General features: G+C 55.9%; 11 protein-coding genes across 11 annotated transcripts; 6 read left to right on the forward strand and 5 right to left on the reverse strand.

Annotated features, from left to right (window-relative positions):
• Positions 1-120: 120 nt before the first annotated feature.
• C8Q71DRAFT_798019 (cora-domain-containing protein) lies at positions 121-2,013 on the reverse strand (the record flags this gene model as incomplete). The annotated part of the gene is made up of 5 exons (XM_047925788.1): positions 121-462; positions 512-635; positions 693-913; positions 977-1,159; positions 1,216-2,013. 5 exons carry the CDS (start codon positions 2,011-2,013, stop codon positions 121-123), a joined length of 1,668 nt encoding a protein of 555 aa, XP_047776382.1.
• A 1,047-nt stretch (positions 2,014-3,060) lies between these two features.
• Positions 3,061-5,060, reverse strand: C8Q71DRAFT_772014 (uncharacterized protein). The gene is made up of 4 exons (XM_047924381.1): positions 5,019-5,060; positions 4,851-4,953; positions 3,529-4,794; positions 3,061-3,474 (listed from the first exon to the last, which is right to left on the reverse strand). Exons 3-4 carry the CDS (start codon positions 4,708-4,710, stop codon positions 3,403-3,405), a joined length of 1,254 nt encoding a protein of 417 aa, XP_047776383.1. The 5' UTR covers positions 4,711-4,794; positions 4,851-4,953; positions 5,019-5,060; the 3' UTR covers positions 3,061-3,402.
• Positions 5,061-5,370: 310 nt separating this feature from the next.
• C8Q71DRAFT_725455 (uncharacterized protein) lies at positions 5,371-6,645 on the reverse strand (the record flags this gene model as incomplete). Its single annotated transcript, XM_047921702.1, has 2 exons — positions 5,371-5,409; positions 5,467-6,645. The coding sequence occupies 2 exons, from the start codon at positions 6,643-6,645 to the stop codon at positions 5,371-5,373; spliced, it is 1,218 nt and encodes a 405-aa protein (XP_047776384.1).
• A 666-nt stretch (positions 6,646-7,311) lies between these two features.
• Positions 7,312-8,629, forward strand: C8Q71DRAFT_772017 (ribosome biogenesis regulatory protein-domain-containing protein). The gene is made up of 5 exons (XM_047924382.1): positions 7,312-7,438; positions 7,496-7,591; positions 7,643-7,977; positions 8,040-8,290; positions 8,355-8,629. Exons 1-5 carry the CDS (start codon positions 7,398-7,400, stop codon positions 8,571-8,573), a joined length of 942 nt encoding a protein of 313 aa, XP_047776385.1. The 5' UTR covers positions 7,312-7,397; the 3' UTR covers positions 8,574-8,629.
• C8Q71DRAFT_772020 (cyclin-like protein) lies at positions 8,630-10,127 on the reverse strand. The gene is made up of 2 exons (XM_047924383.1): positions 9,681-10,127; positions 8,630-9,610 (listed from the first exon to the last, which is right to left on the reverse strand). The coding sequence occupies exons 1-2, from the start codon at positions 9,897-9,899 to the stop codon at positions 8,765-8,767; spliced, it is 1,065 nt and encodes a 354-aa protein (XP_047776386.1). The 5' UTR covers positions 9,900-10,127; the 3' UTR covers positions 8,630-8,764.
• A 115-nt stretch (positions 10,128-10,242) lies between these two features.
• On the forward strand, positions 10,243-12,375 carry C8Q71DRAFT_772024 (uncharacterized protein). Its single transcript, XM_047924384.1, has 4 exons — positions 10,243-10,304; positions 10,354-10,404; positions 10,465-10,588; positions 10,905-12,375. The coding sequence occupies exons 1-4, from the start codon at positions 10,294-10,296 to the stop codon at positions 12,165-12,167; spliced, it is 1,449 nt and encodes a 482-aa protein (XP_047776387.1). The 5' UTR covers positions 10,243-10,293; the 3' UTR covers positions 12,168-12,375.
• Positions 12,376-12,417: 42 nt separating this feature from the next.
• On the forward strand, positions 12,418-13,964 carry C8Q71DRAFT_772027 (hepatocellular carcinoma-associated antigen 59-domain-containing protein). The gene is made up of 7 exons (XM_047924385.1): positions 12,418-12,573; positions 12,646-12,810; positions 12,864-12,956; positions 13,008-13,214; positions 13,272-13,387; positions 13,442-13,581; positions 13,631-13,964. Exons 1-7 carry the CDS (start codon positions 12,464-12,466, stop codon positions 13,664-13,666), a joined length of 867 nt encoding a protein of 288 aa, XP_047776388.1. The 5' UTR covers positions 12,418-12,463; the 3' UTR covers positions 13,667-13,964.
• A 300-nt stretch (positions 13,965-14,264) lies between these two features.
• On the forward strand, positions 14,265-16,481 carry C8Q71DRAFT_712263 (uncharacterized protein; the record flags this gene model as incomplete). The annotated part of the gene is made up of 7 exons (XM_047920847.1): positions 14,265-14,433; positions 14,484-14,692; positions 14,758-15,213; positions 15,266-15,755; positions 15,808-16,035; positions 16,100-16,393; positions 16,453-16,481. The coding sequence occupies 7 exons, from the start codon at positions 14,265-14,267 to the stop codon at positions 16,479-16,481; spliced, it is 1,875 nt and encodes a 624-aa protein (XP_047776389.1).
• A 220-nt stretch (positions 16,482-16,701) lies between these two features.
• On the reverse strand, positions 16,702-18,319 carry C8Q71DRAFT_798024 (PCI-domain-containing protein; the record flags this gene model as incomplete). Its single annotated transcript, XM_047925789.1, has 7 exons — positions 16,702-16,961; positions 17,015-17,164; positions 17,222-17,484; positions 17,548-17,766; positions 17,819-17,960; positions 18,015-18,207; positions 18,266-18,319. 7 exons carry the CDS (start codon positions 18,317-18,319, stop codon positions 16,702-16,704), a joined length of 1,281 nt encoding a protein of 426 aa, XP_047776390.1.
• A 144-nt stretch (positions 18,320-18,463) lies between these two features.
• On the forward strand, positions 18,464-21,487 carry C8Q71DRAFT_813476 (vesicular-fusion protein SEC18). Its single transcript, XM_047926076.1, has 8 exons — positions 18,464-18,770; positions 18,824-18,946; positions 19,020-19,472; positions 19,525-19,855; positions 19,910-20,044; positions 20,098-20,565; positions 20,618-20,900; positions 20,951-21,487. Exons 1-8 carry the CDS (start codon positions 18,571-18,573, stop codon positions 21,379-21,381), a joined length of 2,424 nt encoding a protein of 807 aa, XP_047776391.1. The 5' UTR covers positions 18,464-18,570; the 3' UTR covers positions 21,382-21,487.
• Positions 21,488-21,491: 4 nt separating this feature from the next.
• C8Q71DRAFT_169770 (uncharacterized protein) lies at positions 21,492-24,175 on the forward strand. The gene is made up of 3 exons (XM_047916735.1): positions 21,492-21,873; positions 21,926-22,039; positions 22,095-24,175. The coding sequence occupies exons 1-3, from the start codon at positions 21,727-21,729 to the stop codon at positions 24,003-24,005; spliced, it is 2,172 nt and encodes a 723-aa protein (XP_047776392.1). The 5' UTR covers positions 21,492-21,726; the 3' UTR covers positions 24,006-24,175.
• Positions 24,176-24,330: the final 155 nt, after the last annotated feature.

Below are 24,330 nucleotides of genomic sequence, written 5' to 3' on the forward strand. Positions count from 1 at the left end.
ACTAATGCTGCGATGACTGTATAACAATGCCATGTCGCGAACCAGTGGGAACGATGATGCGATAGTCTCCGAATTTTCCAGATGAAAACAAGACCGCCAAGATGTCCAAGCATCCATCGGTCAACGATGAACCATCAACTTGTACGTCGACCAGCCGGCGATGACGGCGAACGCAGCCAAGGCCCCGATGATAGAACAAAACCACGCGTACCCTTCCACTTCCTGGCCAGGCACATGGACGTTCATACCCCACAGACCAGTGACGAGGTTCATAGGAATGAGCACCGTACCGAGCGCGGTGAGCTTGGAGAGCACGTCGTTGATCTGGTTGTTCGCTTCCGTCATCTCGATTGAGATCTGCGCGAGGTAGTTGGAGTGTGAGCGGGACAGAATCTTCTCGTAGTGATTCAGATTCTGCGTCATCGTGATCAGATGGTCCTGGATGTCGGAGAGGTAGAGGCCCTGGATATGAATGAGCAAATGGACCGGATATGCGGAGGAACTGACTCACAATATCGGATGTCGGTGCGACGCGCCAGTTCTCATTGCACCGCTTGGCAAGACCCTTCACGACGTCAGCCTTGTTGCCCATGAGTCTCAGCAGACCCATGACTTTCTTGCGGCATGTACCGATTCTACACGAAACCATGTCAAAACCACTGCCAGAGCCGAGTACACAAGATGTGACGTACCTCCGCAACATGTCGCTCTGCTCTGCCTCCTTCAAGATAAGCACAAGCTCATCGATGCTGTCGACTTCGTACTCGATACTCTGGATGAGGGGACCAAAGGCATCGGTGATGTCGTCAATGAGTGCGTAAGAGATCCAGTCGGAGGTGACGCTGATGTAGTCCTTGAGCTGCTTGATTCGCCGTCGGACGTTCTGTGGATGTGGGGTCGGGCGGAAGTGAAACTAATCAAAAGCGACGGTACGATCAGAACTCAGCTCACGTAGCCACATGTCATGGGAACGCACCGAGAGGATGCCTTCACGGAAGACGATGATATACATGTTGAGAGGCTCGAGATACGTCGGGCTATACGGATCCTGGTCAAAGCCACGGAAGCAAACCAGGTAGTAGTTCCGGAACAGCTCGATCTTCTCCCGGGTTTCCTCCATCTGAATATCTTCTGTCGTGAGAGGGTGGATGGAGAAGACCTGGATTTAATCTTCGTCAGATCCCGCACACGGAATTGGCCGTCGTTCCTACTCACTTTACTGAGCAGCTTCATCTCATCGTCAGTAGGCGAAAGTACGTCCAACCACCATGTGCAACCATCCACCGCCGCGTCTCCAGGTATTCTCCTCTCGCTACCGCTGAACACTTTCGATGTCCCAGGACCAATAGGGTTCAACCTTGGCGAAGTGAGCAGTGATCCAGGATTCGACCCGAGGTTGTTCGCCTGGGCGTAAGAAGGCTTGCCGTTGGCCGCTGGCCTAGGCCCAGGAGGCTTCTGCGGCGCCGGCTCTCGTCCAAAGAACAGATCCTCGAAGTTCTGCCCCTCCGCAGGCAACTCGCTGAGACTTCGTGCGTGGATGGTTGCACTCAGCGCATTCGAATAGAAGGAGAAGCGATATGGTCGGTCGTGCCCCGTCCCAGGTCCATGAGTACCCCCAGCCCCCGGAGGCCCGCCGTCCACGAGGTCATTGAAGTTGTCGTACGACGGAACCGCACTGAGCGTCGTACCAGATGTCGGTGGCGCGGCTCCTGAACCTGGTTGCTCGAATAGCGCGAGCTTCCCCCGTCGCGGAGTGGGTGCGCTCTGCGAAAGTTTGCGATGCCGCACACGTGGGATCGTGAAATGGCTCCCACTTGGACTCGGGTCCGTCTCGCCCTGACCCTGGTTGTGGGGCGCAGGCATGATGGGCGGCCGGCCAAAGTGAGGACCTGTAGGGCTCGCGGGAGTCTGGATACCGAGTCGCGCCTTCTCCTCCCGAGCGAACGCCTCCAGCGGACTGAAATCATACTGCTGCTGTTCTGGGGTTGGCCCACCGACGCTCGCCTGGTACATGGGAAGCCCAGCCTCCATGTCCGCCGTCTCCATCGAGACAAGAAGGGAAGGGTCGTGAGCCGCACTCAGGTGGTTGAGATGCGCGTCTGGTGCTGGGCCCGGATGGTAGTGTTCTGCGCGGTCTGGGTCGGAGGTTATGTGCAGACGTCCTTGTGCATCGTTGACGTCCTGCTCCTCTTGCAGAGAAAGAACGGGGAAGTTCACGGGGCTGTCCGACGGGGACAGGGGACGCGGAACGGGAGCGATGGGCGATGTAGTAGGCGAGGTGACGGTGTTGCTCCGAGCACGGGAGAGATGCATAGCCATGTCAGCATCCATGGTGCGCTGACGTTCGCGTACCTCGGGGTCATTGTGGTTGTATGCTCTAGTCAACGTCGGCGAGAGGCGGGGGCGAGAGTGCGAGACGGTAGGGTCGACGTCTGCAATGTCACTATTGCTCCTTCGAAGGCGAACGGGAGAATGAGAATGGGATCGTTCGGGGGAGGTGCCGATAGGGATAGGGGAGCTTGTGATGGAGTTCGTCAACACTGAGGGGGCGTCTGGGGAAGCCATTGCGGCACCTCTACGGGGTCAAAGGAGAGGACAACTTAGCAAACGTATCGAGCCGATGATCGTACGCAACTAGAGCGCACCGTGAACGTGGTCGGACTTACGTTGAAAGCCAAAGGAACCGATGTACACCCCGCTTCGAACCGAGGTTGCTCACTTCCTTCCAATCGACCGGTTGCCCCTCGGGCGCGTTGCTTCACCAGCGAGGTCCAAGCAAAGGAAACACGAGTGATCAAGAGCGTAGCAAGCGAGGCGAGGCGACTATCCGGAGCCTGGGGTCGCTGACGACGGCGGGGGAGGGCGTGGTCACCGTGGCAGCCTGGCAAGAGAACATGACGTTCGGGCAAACTGAGCGCGCTCCAACGGGATACTTAGCTGAAATGTTTTACACTGCCTACTTACTGCCAATAGAGTCGCTTCATACGAATTTGTGATCTCCTTACTTAGTCGTGAGCGGCTAACACAGTAACATCGCTCAGGTATACCGGACCTCACATGCACATGCTATGACTCGTCGCATTTATCGCCAAAACATACGCCAAAGCGCAGAGGGAAGATGACGAACATATAATACATAGGTGCCTGAAGGAAGTACTTGTGTGACGATGACGATCGCGGGCATTGTACTATCATAGCAGCAAATTATCCGGGGATGGTTCGCGTCTAGAATTTAGTGTAGGATAAGGAGAGCAGTGGAGGGGTTCGTATTATGATTGTATGGAATGACTGCAGTTGCCCTGCGCCTGAAGTCGTTCCCGAGATCGATCGTGGAATATAGTCCTAGGAGTCTCCGCGCACTGCTTGCAAGCCTGCATGCGGAACGTCACGGATGACACGGGGCTAGTGGTAATGATTGGATGGTAGGTATTGTAAAACTTCCCATGGACACCGATTGAGTTCTTGAGTGCTGGACTGCGACAAATCCGTCAGCTCGTCTAAGCTCCAGAAGAAACAGTACGCACGTACACAGTGTGCAGGCGAGTCTGCAGCTCGCTTCCTGAGCAACCTCCCGAACAGCGCCCTCTCTTCTTTCCCGAATCCCAGAACGTAATTGGCAAAACTGTAGAGTTCGCCTGCCGTCGCGACCTCATGCAACTTCAATGGACGGACATTGGCATCCAGGAACAGCCGCCTATACAACCGCTTGAGCTCCTTCGCCTCGTCAGCGGTCCGCACATTGTAGAACCCGTATTCCCTCAACATCGGTTTGCATGGTTCCTGCAGGAAGGCCGGAGGGAAGTCGGACAAAATAGCTGCCTTCAGAGACCAGACCAACTTAAAGTTGCTCGACGATGAATGGTTCTGCAGGACGTCCAACAGCTCCGTGCGTTTGCGCCACCCGAAAGCCGGCAGAAGCGGGTCGATGAGGGACACAAGCGTGCCGTTCTCGCGGGCACTGCAGAACTCCTCGAACGTGTGCAGTTCGAAGAAGCGTTTGTAGATGTCCTCGAGCTTCTTCTCCTGTCGACCATTACTGCAGACGCAGAAACCAAAGTCGATCCAGATCGCCGCAGGAGGGAGCAGCGCGAAGTGGTTGAACACCTGCGAGCTGAAGTCGTAGCATGTGCGTTTGTTCTGGGACCATGTCGGTCTGACAGCGTCGTGGTCGCGGAAAGCAACCTCCGGAAGACCAGTCCACAGGCGAAAACGTGCGTCGACGGCTTGCCGTTCCTGTCCAAGGTTCCGGGGAGGACCCATCCTGGGGTCGATGATCCATTGGTGACCCTGGAACCATTTGAACGCCTGGCTCCTGCTGGCACGGCCCGTCTCGTTGTATCCCAACTCGATGATCTGGCACAAGATCCCGTCCCGCCGCCAGTTCCGTATCGACCCCGAGGAGATCTCCAGCGAGACGATGAACTCCGCCCAGAAGTCCATAAGCTCATGAATATTATCCACCATCGCAGCTCGCACGAAGCCGTAGTCCTTGAGAGTGTCCATGTCGTGCGGTAGGCGGCGGCGATGGGCCGCGCGCACCAATCGATCGGCAGTGTCTATATCGGACGACGACTTCGAGGCGCATTCGAACTTGTGTTCAGGCCAGTCTTGCTCCTGACAATCTTTGCTACAGTAATGGGCACTTGAGATATGACAGGCTTTGCATCTTCGCTTGGCGTATTTCGGACACTTCGCGCAGAACAGGACCATCGCAGCAGTGATAGACGGCGAAACGATACTACTTCAAAGTCTTGCAATTGGCTCTAGGTGGATTTGTGCCCCTATATACTATTCCTAGAGAGAGGAACTCAATGACAATATCCCCCTTTCGAGGATTGACGCGAACGTACTAACGGTGCCAGCAGTGGCTGCGCCTGTATCAGAGTCACTCTCTTGAAAGGGATCGACTCAAGCGTTCCTCAGGACCTTGGAATCGAATTCGGCCAGGTCAGGCTAAGAAACGTTTGATGATCTCGCAAAGTTAGATCATGTCAAACAACCAAGGAAGCCTCACTTGCCTCGTCTCGAGGATTGAATATTGAATGGTTGTGGTAGTGAACAGCGATCATTTCGCGGGTGGCGTAGCCACAACGACTCGGCCCTCCTCCGAATTTGGCAAGTATGGTAGAATGAGATCCCACAAACCTCAATCATCTCCCTGATTCATATGCAGCGCTGTTTGACGGTTTTTTTTTAGCATCATGGCCGAGATTGCTCGGTTCTCAACGATGTGCATACAGCTGAGAGAAACCAATGTCGTGATACGACTACTTCGGAAATACAGCACAGTGGACGATCATTACTACCAAGTACGGCCCGCAGTCGGTAAGCTGGTCCTCCCAAAATCACACTGAATGTCAGCGTACTGTATCAAGATAAGTTACCCGATGCAGTCATGTCCACGCCCTCCTGTAGGATGGCGCTGAAGTCGGATGTTAATCACGACGTATAACTAGCAACACTTACCGTGTAGCGGGCGAACAGCAAATGCTCGGCGACCGAACTAGGGCACTCTTCCTTCAGCAGTCTATGGAAGAGCGTGCCTTCGGTGTCACTCATAGCGACCAATAGGCAGGCCACGTCGTACAGCTTCCCGCGTGCAGCAGCCAGGTGTAAGTGCACCGGGTCCACCAGCACCTCGACGAACAATCGCTTGTATAGACTCTTGAGCTGAGCCCTCTCCTCCGTAGTCCGGCAGTTGACGAAGCCGAAGTACTTGGCTACGTCTGGACGAAGTGGTACATTATCCCAAAGAACGGATTGTTTGAGGAAGTAGACGAGACGAATCGCGGAGGGGGATGTGCTGAGGAGATCCTCTAGGCAATCGAACTCCCGAATACTATCCCCGAGACCCTTGGCGTCGAAGAGTGCTAATAGCGATGCGGACCTGTATGCCGTGTAGTACTCCTCAAAAGTACAGTCCCACATGAGCATGTCATAGACAGCCAGTAGTTCAGCCTCGACGTCTTCGGTAATGCATGCGGCAAAGCCGAATACAACCCATTCGTCATGGTGTCCGAAGATGCGGGCGCGATGGTCGAGATCAGCAAGCACCTGTACGTGCAAGCTGAAGCACTGCTGCCAAAGCTTGGACATGTTGGCATTTTTGAGATGCTCGTCGGTGTACCATTTGGGAAGCCCAACGTACTCGATTATGGGTGTTTTGTGCGGACGGAAAATAAGGAAATCTGGACGCATGACCGCTTCGTTGTCGAAGATCCAGGGGTTTTGCAGTAGCCACGTGTATAAATACTGGTGAGGTTCACCAGGATGGCGCCCGAGTTCCGTCTTCAGTTCATCGAACAGTCGCCCTGACACCCGCCACTGATGAAGCCTCTTCGCTGGGACTCCAGTATCGCTGAGCACGCTGATATACACCTGGAAGAGGGTGTCTCCCTGGTGCGTCCAGAGATAGGCGAAGCCATACTGCTGAAGCGTATCGTCGTCGTCGGGAGCGCGTCGCCGGTAGACGGCTCGCGCTAGTTCATCAGCCGTCGTCAATTCGCGGGTCGGCGCGCATTCGAAGCGATGTTCGGGCCAGTGGATCTTTTGACAATCCGCTGTGCAGTACCAGGCAGTAGACGCGACACAACCCTTGCATTGGCGGGTCGCAGGCCCCTGACAGTGTGCACATGTACCGGGCATCGGAAGCTGTCGGTCGCTGTAACAAGAAAGCTTGTGTCAGTCAATAATCTGGTGACCGTTCGAGTACGCCTGGTTGAACACCGACCTGGTGCCACATACGATGGCGACGACGGCAATGACAACGGAGTGAGTAGTACGGCTGGATAACGCTCTAAGCAAAGAGAATGAGTTAGCCATGTTATTTTCGACAGAAGCAGGCCTCCATACGCACTGCGTTTCGGATGTGTAGATCGGGTCGTTGAAGGGGCCCAGGACCACTGGGAGGAGCAAGGGAACTCGGGAAGAAAATCGCTGACCTACATCATGATACTTATCTGAGCCGGGTTAATTCACATGGTGCTGATGTGCGAATGCATCTAGAGCAATCTCGTAGGCTTTGTGAGGTCGTTGGTGACATCAAGTAGCTACTTCGCTGCCAGACCGAGGATGCCATCCGTTCAACTCCTTTGGCGTGCGCGTGTGATCTTCGTCGAGCAAGGCAGCAAGAAATAATCATGACCAAGGCAACACTGACATCTTATCATGAGAACGAGGCACTTACACGTATACATACACGATGCAGATGTGCGTATAAGTATATGTGTCTCGATGAGGTCGTTCTTGGTGGCGCCCGCTCAGGCTGGTCCTCTGGCTTCCCGAATCTTAATCTTAGATCTGAGATATGGCCCGATCCGTCTGCACACTCTTTTCGTCGATACATCCACTGCATCCACGCTGTACGGTTACCCACCTCTTTCTCCGGCGAGTCTTCCATGGACGTTTCAGACATCTTGGCTGCGCAGGCAGCAAAGCAGTACGTGCTCTGGACTTACGCTCCCAGCCACCCTGACTGAGAAGTCCTTTCGTGCAGAAAAGCCGTCACTGTCGAGAAAGAAATTCCACTCGAAGTCGACGCCGGGTTCCTCACTGTAACGGACTTGAACCCCATTGACGCAGAGAGCTACAAGTGAGTGCATCTATGGGTATGATCATGCTCGCCTCTTATACAATCGCATAGTGAGGATGTCGAGGACTATCTCAAGGCGACTGCTCGCGATGGCGTCCAAGCACTAGTCTCTGCCCTCTTCTCCCTCCCTACTACCTCTTCCCCTGACGGACCCCTCGCAAAACTACCGCCACCAACAACACAGCTCCCTCGCGCCAAGCCTCTTCCGAAGCCGAAGCCCCCAACGAAGTGGGAGCAGTTCGCAAAGGCGAAGGGGATTCAAAAGAAGCGGAAGGAAAAGAAGGTGTGGGATGAGGAGAAGCAGGAATGGGTTGACCGCTGGGGATGGAAGGGGTCAAACAAGAAGGAAGAGCAGCAATGGATTACTGAGGTCCCAGCAAACGCAGGTGCGTCTCATGGAAGCTCAGTATATCGGTGGAGAGTTGACGCTGGGTTTGTCGGCCCGCAGACGCAGACCATGACCCTGTCAAAGCCGCACGCGACGCCCGCAAAACCAAGGTTGCCAAGAACGAGCGGCAACACAAGCAGAACGTCGCGCGCGCACAGGGTTCAAATGCGAGCAGCGCTGCTCCGGCCAATAGTGAGCGGAAGAAACAGATTGACAGGACACTCGCAACTACGCGTGCAAGTACGGCGAGCATGGGCAAGTTCGACAAGACGCTGGAGGGTGAGAAGAAGCTGAAGGGTGTCAAGCGGAAGGTGCGTCGAGTCGTCAGAGTACAGGCTCATGCGCATGACTAATTACATGCGCTTTATCGCGAAGTTTGACCCAACGGAAGTCTCTGCCTCGGCGGAAAAGTCGCATAATCTTGCCATCTTACAAAAGCTTGATCGCGAGCCAGCGATGAAGAAGGCGAAGTCTTCTGGTGGGCACGACGTGCTGAACGTTCGCAAGGCCATACGGTCTGCCAGCAAGGGCAAGGGCAGCGCAGCATTAGCCAGAGAAGGCGGCGGCGGCAAGATGAACAAAGGTAGAAGATGATGCTCATGTACCTATCAATCCTCGCTCCGCTATTCCATCCGTGCCTTGCTCAGGGATTTAGATCATAACGAGTGACATAACATTGTCATATCATAAGGCTATATGTACAACACTGTATTACGGATGCATATGGTATACGACGGTGGCCATGTCCATACGATGTTATCTCCTTTTCTCTGCCCCATCTTCCTCTACTTCGTCTGGTCCATAGGAAGCCGCCTTACATCGGCCTTCCCTTCCTTTATCCACTCTTCCTTGACCAGCTTCTCCCTGTCGGCGTAGTACAGCCGGTACACGAGCTTGATCGTGCCCTCGCTAACACCTGCGACCGTGCTGATCTCCCGCGCGCTCTTCACTTTACCAAGCAAATGGCAAGTGAAGTAGATGGCGCCGCCTGCGATAGATACAGGCGAGCGACCGTCCGCAATGCCCAGCTCGCGCGCCTTGATGATGATGTCGGAGCAAATGGGCTGGACGTTAGGGGGCAAATCGAGGTGGTTGCAGTACCGCACTAGCAGGTCCTCTGGGCCGCGAGCCGCAGCGGGCGTGGTAATGTGGCGGCCGCCCTGAGCGGACGCACCCGGCGTGAGGTTGAACGCCTGCTCCATTGCCTTGTAGCACTGCCCGAGGGTCTTCTTGCTCACACCGGTGAGACTGCAAATTTCGCGGAAGGTACGCGGGACGTGAGCTTGTCGACACGCAATGAAGATACATGCAGCGATGATGGCTTCGGACGGCTTCCCGCGGAGGAGCTTTTCCTCGTCAGTTCGCTTGTACAGCTGCTTCGCTATGTCCGAAATCGTTTTAGGAAGGGAGAACTGGTCGCACCACGACGAGATGTCGCGGAATGCTTGTAGGAGGTTACGCTCCGCGCGCGAGGCGGAGGAGCGAGATGCTGCGCGCTGTAGTTCGCGGGCGATGCCAGAGCCACCATCCCGGAAGGATATGGTGGTGTCCAGCTGCTCCATGCCCTCCAAGAGGGGGTCTGATGCCGCTCCAACACGCGACGGGTCATCGCCCTCGTCGTTGGCGAACGTCTGAAGGAGGTGAGCGAGAGAAGCATGCGGATCATGACAGGACGGGGATGGCACGCGGTGCACTACTTACCCTCCATTCGCTACGAGTGTCCACCACTCGATCTCCCAGTACCAGCCCACACGTACCACATACAAGATCGCCGCTGCTGAACTGCTCAACGATGTTGGGGTTCGGGTCTTTGCATTCGGGGCAGATAAGCCGGACAGCGAGGTCTGGCCCGAAGGTCGGCTTCTCGACTTTGTGCACAGGATTGGCGAGCGGAAACGGCTGAGCGTACGCCGTGGCCATGGTACGTGTGGGTGGGTTGGGGGGAATCAAGAATGGACAGTAAGTCGCAGCAGAGAGGTCGGACTCGTCAGCACTTCCTCAGACGCTTTTGTGGACTATTCCAAAGCACTGTTGAATTGACCTCGTGTGATGCGAGGCGTGCACGGACGTACCAAGAACTATTTTCGTATGGTTTGATGAATAAATGGCACACCTGTCCCTGCGACGATGGAGGGAGACGGAGAAAGAAGATGACACACCGTGTGGCTCTCCCACCGCAAGTCAACTCTCGATTCGGCGGTGAAGACAAACACATGCAAACAAACCCCGGCCTACGAGCGCTCGTACCGTATGCGTCTTGTCTCTTGGACTGGTCCCACCACCGCCTCTTCGCAGCCGTCAACCCCTCTCAGCCATGGGCAAATGGTACATATCCGTGAACCTACCCTATTTCACGTATCTTACGCTCGCGTAGGACACTAGGTCACCATGACGAGGTGCTACAATCCAAAATGAAGAATCTGGTGTGAGTACCCGCACTAAGTACCTTCGCACCCTACCAGTCGGGCTCATTCTTGGATCACAGAATCGGAGCGGTACAGCGAATCAAGCTGGAAGCCGGAGAGCCGCCCATCAGTTACGAAACGTTTGTGGAGGGGTTGGATGAAGGCGACTCCTTCACGGCAACACTTGTTGAAGTCCTTGTTAAGGTTCGTGCATTTCCATTCACATGGGGATGTTTCCTTCGTGGGCAGGACACATCGCAACACTACCTTGGCGAGTCGCGGTCGGCATCGAAGCCAATAGGCCTCCACGCCAATGACTCCATCGTTCGTTATATTAGGGCCAATATGGGACGATCTTCGAGCTACCGTTACACTGTACGGCGACAGAAGTACTCTGTCGTTTGATTACCAACGCGGCAGGCGCACATACAGTGCAAAGCTGCCGATCCCGTATCTCGAACTTTTGCGCCTCTACCTTTTGATGTTTTCCACCCTGTGGACCGCTCACAGCATCTCGCAGGAAATGGCCGACCGGCGTACGCGAACCAGCCAGCTCGACCGTCGGCTCATCTCTGAGCGCACCGCCAAGTCGCTTCGAATGCAAGCTGCTCCACTACACGTTTATTCCAGCCGTCGACACAACAATCGCAATAGGTCTGGATACACTGTTGCCGATCTCGTGGCCGAGATCACAGACGAAGAGGACGAACCTACGGATACTCGTGACTCGCAGCACGTTGACACACTGTGGGACGGTGAGGGCGCCCGTCTTAACACCGAGTTGTACGAGGCGTACGTACCCACTTCGTATGCGGCGCCTTCATTCGCCCCGTCTCCTCAGCTGCTGGATAGACTGAGACACTCGGAGACTACGGGAGATTCTGACGTAGGCGAACCGATTGTCCTACCCGTCAGTCCGCGGTCTGTCTCCCCACCTCTACGGTCTTTGTCTCATCGCTCGGGTTCTCGATCACACGGCACAGGCATTGGTGCAAGCTTGTCTCGGAGCGACTCCACACGTCGCCCAGCACGCTCACGCACTGTCGACTTCAACGAATTCACGGCGCGTCGGCGATCATCCATACGACAGACCTCGCAAGAGCAGACTCAAGTCAGAGCTGAACCGGAAGAATCCACAGATGGAACTTGGCGGTTCAGGCTCACCAGAGGTGGCTCACTGCGGGACGGGCAGCCTCCTCTAGCATCACCCTCTAGTGCCCACACTCCGGCCGTTGTGCCTGCCCACCTCCTCCTCCGAGGAGAAATTCCTCGGACACTCGACACCTCTGAAGGACACTCGGACAGCAACGCGGATCTGCCAAGCGCTGCCTCTTCATCGTCCAGTGGCCCGAGTTCATCGCAGACTTGGTATGCACTCACGACTGGCCAGTCGACCGCAGTCGACGATACCAACACTCTCACGACACGTCGGTCGAGCATCTCGGACATCAACGAGGCAAGACGTCAGGTCATTGCTCCTCGTCTCAGGCGTGGGGGTATCCGCCCGCCCGAAACGCTGCTCTCTCGATACGCCTCTCCGGCGGCATTCGAAGCCATGCCGCCCTCGCCTCCTCCACCCGACCTCCACCCTCCGCCTGCCGATTCGATTCTCAATGTGCTACGACATTCTAGACCTGAGATGAGCGACACCAGTCGCGAGATGCTCGCAAGCTTCTTGGGCAGGCGGGAGCAGCCCGACGGAGGGAGCACCTCACAGCTTCCCACACCTAGGTCGGTGACACCGGTTCTTGACCCGGCCGAAGCGCACGAAAATCCTTGGTAACTGGCCAAGGGAAGATGCTGACATCAAAGGATGTCGGATCCCATGGACGAATCATAGTTTAGGTCTTGTAGTCTTCATGTTCACATGTGCATTGTCGCTGTCGTCCTTTTGCTTGTGTATGTAAAAGTGCATGCGAGTTTCGCGTACTACTCCTATAATGCTTTCGTATGTTCCATGCAAATATAATCGCGGCCCCGCTTGTGATCTTCTTGGTGTGATTACTTCTTTGGTGTGCCATGCGTGGGCGCTACTGCACTGTCGAACATTGTACCCTGCCTTGAACGTCCCTTTGCGCCATGATTAGGAAACGTACTGCACCCCGCCCACATCTCCGCCAGAAATCCCCAGAGGTCGAGGAAATTGAGGAACCCGAAGAGCAGCTGCAAGGAGGGGAGGACAAGCTAGAGTAGGTCCTCTGGGCGGTCTCTCTACGATTGTCTCGTCTTAGTGGATTGACCGGTGTTTGCTTTCTCTGCAGGTTAGCTGACCTCATAGAGCTTCGAAGGCTCAGGCGGTCAAGAGAGGGTATTGATGTACAGAAACTCGTTAAGGGCGACGTGAAGAAGAAAAAGAAGAGACCAAGGGAGGAGGAGGATGTCGGGGGTTTGAGGAAGGGCAGCACGAGCAAGGATGAGGATGAGGAGTGCGTGATATCTGCTACTCAACTGTGCCTGTCAATACTCATCATATGCGCAGCGAAGGGGAAGATGCAGACGCGAAGGCGAGGAGGGTCGTACGAACGAACAACTTCACGCAGCAGACGAACGTGCTCGACGTGGATAAACATATGTACGCGCTATGCTTCGCAGCTTCGTTCCGCAGTAATAATGTATGTCACAGGATGGCCTACATTGAGGAGAACATGAAGCTGCGGACAGGGTCCTCTAACGAGCCACTGGAGGACGAAGGGCCGCGAGACCCATATGCAGAATTGTTCAACATAGCGGACAAGTACAAGTTGATCCAAGAAAAGGAGCAGGATGAAGGAAGTGTCACGAATAGCATGGCGATGCTTACGGCTATACCGGAGGTCGACCTCGGAATGGAGTGAGCAGATTCTTCAAGCTCCTGCAAGTTATGGCTCGCTGACCACGTCTCGCGTAGTACTCGGCTGAAGAATATTGAGGATACTGAGAAGGCGAAGCGAATATTGACGGAAGAGCGCAAAGACCGACGAAAGAAGACGGGCAACGATGAGGAGCATCTTGTTGCTGCTCGCTGTACGTATCTCATAACCACAATACCTTGGGGGGCGACGTTGACGTTCCTGCTAGTCTACCGACCAAATCTCAAAGCAAAGTCTGATGCAGACATCATTCGGGACGCGAAACTGGAAGCTTTGGGCCTGCTCCCTGAAGACCATGAACCCCGCTCACAAAGAAATGACCGGCCGCAAAGGGCTACGGACGAGATGGTACGTTTAAACATACGACCGATTGGCTGTATCTCACATCTCTCCGAAGGTGATGGAACGCTTCAAGAAGAGGATGCGGAAGTGAATACGACTCGTCATGCATGAGCAACCTATGTCATTGTTCAGACAACCACATCGCCCTATATGACCTGCTGATAATCTCTTCCGCGATCTGACATAGGGTAACATTGGCTACGGGAAGATTCGAGCTCGAGTCGTGTTTCTTGTACACAACTTGTATAGTATATGAAGCCGCCTGACGGGATTGTACGCCCTTAACGTTTTAACAGTCGAGTAGGCCGTCCGGAACGTAGATTGGCTTGGACATGTATCGTAGAAATGACAGCTACAGTGTAATGGGCATTAACTTCTGAGTTGTCTTGGCTGGCCTCAGCGGTATAGAAGGCGGCCTCGGACTTCTGCGCGACGCGTCTCCCTCGCCGCCTTCCAACACAACCTGTCCAACGTTCCCGATGTGGGCCACCGTAGGGTGGTCGATATGTTGTCAATGACAAAGCCACCACCGAGAGCGCCGTTGTGGCACGCGTGTACAGCGCGTGTACATACATACCCGTTCCTCGGCGCCACTTTCTCCTTGGTCTTTACATCACTACTTAAAGTTATCGAACCCACGGGCACCCTGATAGGTGCTGCTCTGGACCAAAATGGCAGACGACATGACCATGGGACACGATCAATCTCACCCAAAAGCCAATGGTCATGGTCTCTCGCTTGACAGCATCCTGGATGGCGACCACGACAACCTAGAGCCTTCGGTGTCCAAAGACGAAGCTCCAGAGGAGGAAACTATTGAGGGCGTGGTCGCTCAAGGGTTCTGTGTTGAGTGTGAAGGTGAGTTGTTAGCTATAGTGGAATCAACGGTGTTTACAAGCACTCTTCAGACCAGCCTGCACAGCTTTTCTGCGAGACGTGTAACGACGAATTCTGTGAAGTCTGTTTCGCTGCGCAACATCGCAAAGGAACCCGGAAACGTCATGCGACTAAACCTTTGAAAAATGCGCGGAGAGACAAGAAAGCCAAACTAGACGAGGGTGCGTCAGGCGAGACGGCGGTTCCAGCGCCGGGTACGCAGGCCTCGAATGGGGATGCAGTAAGTCCATGCACATTGATAATATGTCCTACCTTTGACAGAGAATCATGAATCGCGTCACATAGATGCATGTCGATGACGAATCCGATGACGAGCCGGACAGCTCTTCAACAGCGGCCGCCGGGGAGAAGAGTACCGTCGCGGATGAGTCCACGGTTGGCGAGTGGTTCGTCGACCGGGCGAAGTTCGTTCCCATGCGTCTGACCCTCGGCGAGCGCAAGTATCTCCGGCTGCTAGAAGCCGCCCTCAACGTGTCAGAGTACACCGACAAGATTGATACCCTTGGCGGCGGCCTCTCGAAGGCGAAGCGAATCGTACACCAAATCCGCGAGCTGTGCGCGATCATGTCCGGGCTCGTCCTGTCGGCAGACTACAAGCAGGGCCAGGAGCTCTTCCAAGACCGTGACTTCGCAGCGAACGAGGAGTTCTACCAGCAGATCTTTGAGTTGGGCCGTCGCCATAAAATCATGAGCCCAGACAAGATGCGCTCCACATACGGTAAACTGATGTATCTCCTGCAGGTCAGCATATCCCCACTTAGTTCTGGCACGTGTACAAACTTGTGTTATACAGGACAGTCAAACACCCGAAGTCAGAGATCTCCTCGGTTTTACGTGTGTCCAGCCTATTAAGACTGTGTACGCCATCCTCGAAGAGCACGACGCATTGGACATCCTGCGTGACGACCTCATTGCGACCGCAACGAAAGAGATATACTCGGAGGACCGTTCAAGACGAGAAATCCAGAAGGACATCAAGTCGAAGGAACGCGCCATCGAGTCACTCTCGGCCAAGTACGTCCGCGAAGGTCTCAGCCAGGAGCAGATCCGCCAGTGCCTATACAGCATCGGCGACAACCATGCGTTCCTGCGCGTCAACCGCGATCCGTGCGACAAGATGATCTCATACCTCAAAAAGTACTTCAGCCCGAACAGCGCGAAGGACTCGAAGAGCAGCCTGGCGATCAGGAGCGGCAAGGGCGGGGCTCGTCTCACGCACGACCATTCGAAGCAGTATGCCTATGTTATACAAAGTCTGACGCTCTGGCGTGAAGTCCTGCATGGTCCGTCCGCTTTCTCAGCCCGTAGTGTCCTTCGGATCTAAGCAGCGTGTAGATATGTTCCATCTCTGGTCCCTTGCCGAGCAGGACCTGCTATCAGAAAACGCATCATACCGCCTGCGTGACACTGGTCAGGGCCTGAACCGCGTCCAAGCCGCGCCCAAGACGTCCCGCATGATGCATGTCATTCTCAATCGCGCGCAGAAGAGCATTGGATCGTGGGTCGGCTCGTCTGTCATCCATATGGGTGACCACAACGTGCCCAATGCGCTCATGTTCATTGGTGAGCGCTCCTATCACTGCCTCCAACGATACAGAACGCATTGCTAACTCTCGTGCGTGCGAAGACAAATATTCACAAATCTACCGCATCCTGCTCCCTATCTGCAACGCCCTCCAGCAACTCCCCAAAGTCGCCGAGAATAGCCCCGCGCTCCGATCATACTTCGACGACGAGTTCGGCGGCGTGGACAACTGCTGCAAAGAGATCCTGGGCGACTTCTTCCGCCACGGGTTCGACGGCTCGGGTGCGGGCAACTACTTCGATGCTGGCTCGTGCATCGACGGCCGGCTTACGAGTGCGTGGAATTGGTGTTCGGAGCTGGAGAAGAAGCGCTTCTTCCCCGTGTTCTTGCTTACCGGTGAGCTATCTTGACAACAATCGGTGCGGTTTGCTGAGGACTGATGACTGTTCACGCAGGTTTCATTGGTTTCGACGGAGAGTGGTAAACACTCTGCGCCATGCTTTAGATCCGTCTGTCGCACTGCTCTGTGTTACTCGCGTCGCCTCATTCGAATATGGACCGCCGTGCATAGAGTTCCTACCCCGCATCTGTACTACAATACAGCATAGCACAAACAGCATCTAGAGCAACATGATACAGCCACCTGGGAAGCATTTCCCTTTTCCTAGACTAGCACTACATCCCTTGGCTCTGAACTACAGGCTTCAAGCTGCAGCTGCAGCTGCCTGTGGAACTGCCGCAGGTGCCTCAGCGGTGGTCGCAGTCGCCACGGCCTCAACGCCGCCTCGTCGCCTTGCGGTTGCGACGACGTCGAGCACGCTCGCGATGCCTGTTTTCCACGTATGCAAGCGCTGTTCGAGGAGCTCCCACTGTGAACGTTCAAACGAGCGTGCAGTTGCGCGTGTGACGTGCCAGGTTTGTGCCTTTTGCGAGAGACGGCCTGAGACCAGGCCAGCACGGATGACTACAGAGCGGCATGAAGGTCTGTGCGAGAATGCCATGAATGGAAGCCCTTACCATCAATAACCCATCGTTCCACCTGCGAGGGTTCGATCTGGATGGTAGTGGCGATGGTGGAATATGACAGCTCCTTTCCAATGTTTTGGTAGGCGAGGCTGGTCAGCCCAAGCAGACGGATTTTGCGCTCGAGCTGTGCCTGGTCGAAATCTGCAGGCATAATGAGTATCTCCTGAATGGACAGAGCGTGCAACCAATTGCACTGACCATATTTCGCGAAGGCGTCTGCGTGACTACCCGCCCATGCCTGGAACTCGGGGAGACCCTCGTTGATGAATATTCTGAGCAGGGAGAAGAGCTCATGATCCTGTGCGGCGACAACGGCATCTAACCGGAAGAGCGTGTCGAAGTCGAAGAGGGAGGGGAGGCGGAGCGCAGCTGCAATAGCGTCGACTGCGGCGGCCTGGGCGACGGGGGAGTCGGAAGGGAGTGAACGGATGTATGAGAGGGTGTAGTCGTATGATGTTGCCCTGAGGCGTCAGGCCATGTTTAGTTAAGGGAAGCAATGGACGGAAGCGAATAACGGCACGTACAGTTGCCCGCACTTGGCGAAGGACGTAGCTACGAGCTGCAGGAAGCTGCTCTTGTCCTCTGAGGGGACGTCCCATTCAGCAACCCACTTCTCCACGTCTGAGCGGTCGAGGCTGAGGAGCTCGATCTCTTCGTTGTCGCTGGCGAGTTGGAGGAGAGTCTTGTACACCGGTAGCCGCAGACTCGATCGGCGAGGAAGCGCGTTGTATAGATTGGACAATCTGCTTTTCGCGTTAACAGACGTACTACTGGCGCGTATAGAAACGAACGTACATCCGATATTTCACGAATGCTTGGTGGTCGGCGGTGGCGATCGTCTGGAGCAGAACGGCAAGGTGGTCCTTGGTCTCGGGGGCATCGAGGGGCAGCAAGCTGACGAAATGTGAGACAAGGAGGTTGAAGAATCCTTCAATCTCTGCATTCGTGGTGCTCAGCGGATGGTATAACGTTAACGGATTTGAGCACGCACCCTTGTCTGCGCCATCTCCCAAGCCCTTCACCTCTCCCAACACGGTGGTGAACACCTTTGCTCTCCGGGGTTCATCTTCCTCAATTGGCTTCTGGCCCTCAGTGGTCTCAAGGAGGTCGGCGAAAGGCTGCACGAAAAGCGGGCGTTCTTCCTCGGATCGAGTGCGTGCAATGTAGTCTACGAGCTCGCGAATCTAGACGACACGAGCTTGGTGAGCTTAAAAGATAAGAATTAACGTAGGAGTCACTCGCCTGCTCCTGAAAGGTCCCCTCTGCGAAGACGGACACTGCGTCTGCAGTAGCCATTTTGTCGAGTCGATGTATGGAGGAAGCAGGCGTGGGAGATCTCAAATCTGCAAATTCCACAGCCAACCCTAACCCGCATCACTCTAGATAACCACGTGCTTGATAGGACCCAGATCTGAGATGCGTCGCGGTGCACCCGCGCATGCTCAGCCACGACCGCTCAGCATCTCGTCTCCACGTACTACACTTGCTCCAGACCTCCATCTACACCACGAAATAGACGGTCCATACCCACAGCTTCTACTCCTACCATGAGTTTCTTCCGCTCAGGCAGCAACACCCCGCAACCCGGGCAAACGCCATACTCTCGCGTCCCTCCGGGAGGGAGCTACCGCGATCAGGAGCCCGCAGCGAGGTCGCACAGAGTGCCGCCAAGATACGATGATCCCACGGCGTATGAGAAACGAGGAGGATATGAATCTTCTAGACGTCCGGCGCAATCGCACGGAAGGTACGCCGCGGACGTCAAGCTTGATGTGATGCATTCCTGACTGGCTTGTTTAGCTATGCTGTAGCATCAGCACCGAGCGATATACTGGCTCTGTCCAACTGCCTCATTGTACACCCTTCCGACTTTACCCAGGGACAGCACGTCCTCGTCAAGCAGCAATTCCCGCTCACGACTCGGTGCGTACCCAAACTCATTGACCGTCTCCATTGAAACTTGCCAGTCAAATGAATTGACCTCCCCGCGCACCAGGCATGATAACACGGGCAAGCTCGCCCAAGGCACGATCGGTGCCTCCGCCACTCAGCGGCAATGGATTGGGCTCTCGCTCACCGGCGACGAGGTGACCGTCGAGCCCATGAACACGCCGCCCTACCTCCAGTCCGTCGACATCGAGGTCGGCTTCCTCCGCCGCGGACACGAGGTCGCCGAGCAGTTCTCCGCGGACGAGATGGTGCACAACTTCACGAAGGCGTTTAGCGGCATCGTGCTCGCCCTCGGCGAGATTCTTGTGTTCGAGTTCCACGGCCAGAATTTGAAGGCCGTCGTGAAGGGACTGCATACACTCGACCTGCCTGCGAAGGGCGGCGCGGCGGAGGGACACGCACATACACACCACGCGCATGGTGTCGTGATGGAGAAGACGGACATAACCTTCATCAAGGCCAGCGACAGCTCGATTAAGATCAAGTCGAGCGCAAAGAAGTACGACCATTTTTACATTCCATGTTTCGTACGCTCATCATGCTGCATACAGGGCGCCCCCAAATGCTATTCTCGCTCCCAACTTCAAGTTCGAGGATATGGGTATTGGTGGTCTTGACACGGAGTTCAGCGCTATCTTCCGTCGTGCTTTCGCCTCGCGCGTGTTCCCGCCTGCTCTGGTGGAGAAGCTCGGTATCACGCACGTCAAGGGTATTCTTCTCCACGGCCCACCGGGAACGGGTAAGACCCTGATGGCAAGGCAAATTGGCAAAATGCTCAATGCCCGCGAGCCTAAGATCGTCAACGGTCCTGAAATTCTGAACAAGTTTGTCGGTGCCTCGGAAGAGAACATTCGTAAACTCTTCGCGGACGCTGAGAAAGAGGTACGTAATTCTCAGCCGCCGCTCGGACTGATGCTGAAAGAAATACAATACTAGTACAAGGCCAAAGGTGACGAGAGTGGACTGCACATCATCATCTTTGATGAGTTGGATGCCATTTGCAAGCAGCGTGGCTCGACTGGTGGTGGCACTGGTGTCGGGGACAGCGTTGTCAACCAACTGCTCTCGAAGGTGTGCAAGTATCTTGACTTGTGCTGTGCAAGACTAAAGATCGATGCCTTTAGATGGATGGTGTTGACCAATTGAACAACATCCTCATCATCGGTATGACGAACCGTCTCGACATGATCGACGAGGCGCTCCTCCGTCCCGGCCGTCTTGAAGTGCACATGGAAATATCGCTACCCGACGAAAGGGGCCGTTTGCAAATCCTGAGCATCCACACCGCAAAGATGCGCCAGAACAACGTGATGGCACCGGACGTGAACATCGAGGAGCTTGCTGCGCTGACGAAGAACTTCTCGGGTGCGGAGATCAACGGGTTGGTCAAGAGCGCGACGAGTTTCGCATTCAGCAGGCATGTGAAGGTCGGCACGCTCGCGGGGATATCGGATGATATCGAAGACCTGCTCGTCAACCGGGATGACTTCATGAACGCGCTGGACGAAGTGCAGCCTGCGTTCGGTGTATCGAAGGGAGAGCTCGAGCAGGTCGTCGAGAACGGTATCATCCACTTCTCCTCTGTCATCGACGTGAGTTTTCAGCTGTGCGCATGCACTTCGGAGGCTGATGACATTCGCACAGGACATCCTCCGCTCTGGCAAGCTCTTCGTTGACCAAGTGCGGACATCCACGCGCACGCCGCTCGTCAGCGTCCTCCTGCACGGCCCCCCGGGATCCGGCAAGACGGCATTGGCGGCGACGATCGCGCAGGCCTCACAATATCCGTTCATGAAGCTGCTCACGCCAGACAGCATGGTCGGCTTCTCGGAGTCACAGAAGGTCGCAGCGATACACAAGGTATTCGCCGACAGCTACAAGAGTCCTTTGAGTGTCATCGTCATCGACAACATCGAGCGACTGCTGGGTGAGCGCCATCCGGCCTGTGCACGATACGATGGCTGACCGTTCTCTCAGACTTCACGGCCATCGGGCCGCGGTTCTCCAACACGGTCCTGCAGACCCTGCTCGTGCTTCTCGCGCGCAGACCGCCGAAGGGCCGTCGCCTGCTGATTCTCGCTACGTCATCCCTCCGGCCAGTCCTCACGGACCTGGGTGTGTCAGAGGTGTTTGACTCCGAGCTGCGCGTCCCGCCGATCTCCAGCCTGCGTGCGGTCGTCCGCGTGCTGGACGAGCTCGAGATATTCCCGAACGACAACGAGCGCCACCAGGCGATCAGCATGCTGCAGCAGGCGGGCCTGGGCAGCTTGGACACACCCGATGACGAAGAGTCGTCGAGACTGAACATTGGTGTGAAGAAATTGTTGAGTATTGCGGAGATGTCGCGCCAGGAGCCGGATGAGACTGCAGAGAGACTGACGCAGTCACTGATGGGACTGGGCATGTAAGATCTAGTGTATCCATAGACGTAACGGAACTGGACAATGATGTATCGTGTCACTGCCATATGTATTCACTGGCGTTCAGTATACACGAGGCAGTCTCGAACCCGCGGCATGGGCTAGACGCGGCCCGCGGCGCGACAAGTGGCGCAGGCGGAGGATCGCACGCAGGCGACGCGGGAGCCCGGCAGACGAGGCAAGGTCGTCTCAAGTTTCTCTTTGCCACCTTCCTCTCCCTATGTTTCTTCCATAGTTCCCACTCTGCTTTGTTCAAGACCTTCTGCCAGTCAGCAAGCTCTCACAGACACCTGCGCTCATGCTTTGCACACCGTTTCTCTCTCCTAGCCACCGATGTCCTTCACGTTCAAGTGGCCCCGTTTCTCTGACCAGTTTCACGCCGATGCCATCCAGATGCTCACCTCCGCCCTCAACAAGGGCAACAAACCGCCCGTCATAGCCGACAAGATAGAGGTCGTCGAGCTCGAGATGGGTACCCAAGTCCGTCTCCATTACCCCCGTTCCCCGCCTCCGAGCGCTGACTTCCGCCCAGCCACCAGAACTCGAGATTAGAGACATCGGCGAGCTCACCATGGACCAGTTTCGCGGTATATTCCGCCTCACCTACTCCGGCGACGCACACATAGTCCTCCGGACAAAGGTCCAGGTGCGCATCCCGCACCCTAGTAACCCGTGCGCGTCCCGTTCACAGCTACACCCAGGCAAACCCGCTCAACCATAAACAACCAGATATCCACCTCATGGGCGGCTCGAGAGGCATGCTCGCAGCCAAACAGCCGCTGGTCGTGCCCATGCTGCTCCGCCTCTCTGGCTTCAAGCTCAACTCGTACGTCGTCCTCGTCGTCTCGCGCCAGAAGGGCATCACGCTCGTCTTCAAGACGGACCCGCTCCAGAACGTCGACATCAACAGCACGTTCGACTCCATCGCCGTCATCCAGAAGTTCATCCAGCGCGAGATCGAGGGGCAGCTTCGCCAGATGTTTAGGGAGGATTTGCCGGGCATCATACATCGCCTCAGCCAGCAGTGGGTCAAGGCCAAGGTCGAGGCGCCGTACTTGGCGAAGCGTCCAAGCCCGACTACTGCTGCTGCTGTCCGGCAGCGGCAGCGCGAGCGCGAGCAAGAGCGGGACCTAGACTCGATGTCGACGATGTCCAATGCGCCGTCGTACTATTCGTCGTACTCACAGTTCCCGCCGCCAGTAGGCCTGCAGCCCAGCCTGATGCCACGGACGTCGCTCGGGTCACCTAGCTTTACCCGCCCTCGCACCGCGTCGGTGGTGTCTGGCCTTAGTGCGAGTCGCAGGCCGACACCTTCTGTTGCCTCTTCGCCAGCCTCCGCGACACCGATGCCGACACCTGCTCCTGACAGCGCGACGTCTTCATTCCCTGACATCGAGAATTTCGACCCGACATATGGCCTGCGTCCTGAGGGATTACCGAAGAAGAGCGTTTTCAGCGGGTTCCGGAGCCTTTTTGCGCCAAGCAAAGGTTTGGCAGACCTTGCGGAGGAGCCGAGCGACGTTGACGACTCTATGGACGAGACCGGATCGTTTGGCACTGGCCAGTGGGACGATTTCCTCTCGGACTACAACCCCCCGCCGCCGCCATCTGTGGCAGAGCCAGAAGAAGATGCGGTGGAGTACGAGACAGTTCCTGCCGTCGGAGGTGGCACGATCATGCGACCACGGGTGTACCATTCGCAGTCGCAGATCCTCTCGCCCATGGGGGAGGATTCACCGTCAGGAGAGATGTCGAGCATCGTCGGCAGACCTGCAAGTCGTACTGCTGTGCGACCCCCACCGCTGAACATCCCTTCGTCCTCGGGGTCGTCGCGCTACGGACCTAACTACAACCCGTACTTCGCCGGAGCAACGCCTTTCACTAGCAGGACACCGTCAAGATTGGGCGTGGACTCATGGCGCGAAGACACCATGGAAGCAAGCCGGTCTTTCTCCGCCGTACCTCCGGTGCCACCACTCTATCGCTCTCCTCCTTCACGCCCAGGAAGCCCGTCGAGCTTGCAGAGCCGTCTCTCCAGCGACATGACACGCTCCGTCCCAACGCCACCGCCCTCTGAAGGCGAAGCAGGCATCCGAATCACCCGCCCGCGTCGGTTGTCAGCCGCCTCCTCCACTCTCGATAGATTCCAGCCCAGTTCTCCTATGGGATCCGACTACACAGACCACGACCCAAAAATTGTCCTCCGTCCTTTCATCAACAATTCCATTTCGAAGCTCTCCACGCTCTCCCATTCGAACCACACGCTCTCGCCCTACACCCGCACACTTGAGCACTTCACTGTCCGTAGTGTTCCACCCCGCGACGCGTCGTCTACCGGTCCTGCTTCGAGCGTCGAGAAACAACCCATCAAGGCCAAGCGGAAGCGCATGCATCGTCTTGGCGGCAAGCCTGCAAAGACTCCTGGCCCTGGCGGCGCTGCTGTCGTGGACGTGGATCTTCATCCCCAACCACCGTCATCGCCTGTGCCGCTCTCCGAATTTGACGTCTCCGAGATGGACCGTTACTTCCGTTCCAATGATGACCTCCTCCCCCGCTACCCCGATCACATCGCCCCGCCTAACGCCCGCCGACGAGTTCCGTACCAATCGTAATCTGGACCTGTATCTCGCGTACCTTACTGCTGCCGCCTCGCCCGTGCCCTGTCCATGTATGTCAGCTGCTTTAGCCTCTAGTCTTTACCGTAGTCACTCAGTTGTAGATCTGCATCTTCTGTGCTTGTGTATCCTTTGTTTCGTTCCGAATTGTTCACATCGGGTTAAACGGCGGCGCGATGGATTGGAAGCCGTCCGCGGCAAACGGCATGTTCATCGGCGGTATCGTCACGGGCACTGGCATTGTTTGCAATGGTACTAAGGTAGGCGACGTCGACGCGCCGATCTCGAAGTCCTAAACGCGCCCCCCGAACGCGCCATCAGT

The sequence above is a fragment of the Rhodofomes roseus genome (genome assembly GCF_022264815.1).
Source record: "Rhodofomes roseus strain CIRM-BRFM 1785 chromosome Unknown C8Q71scaffold_17, whole genome shotgun sequence".
Classification (NCBI taxonomy): domain Eukaryota; kingdom Fungi; phylum Basidiomycota; class Agaricomycetes; order Polyporales; family Fomitopsidaceae; genus Rhodofomes; species Rhodofomes roseus.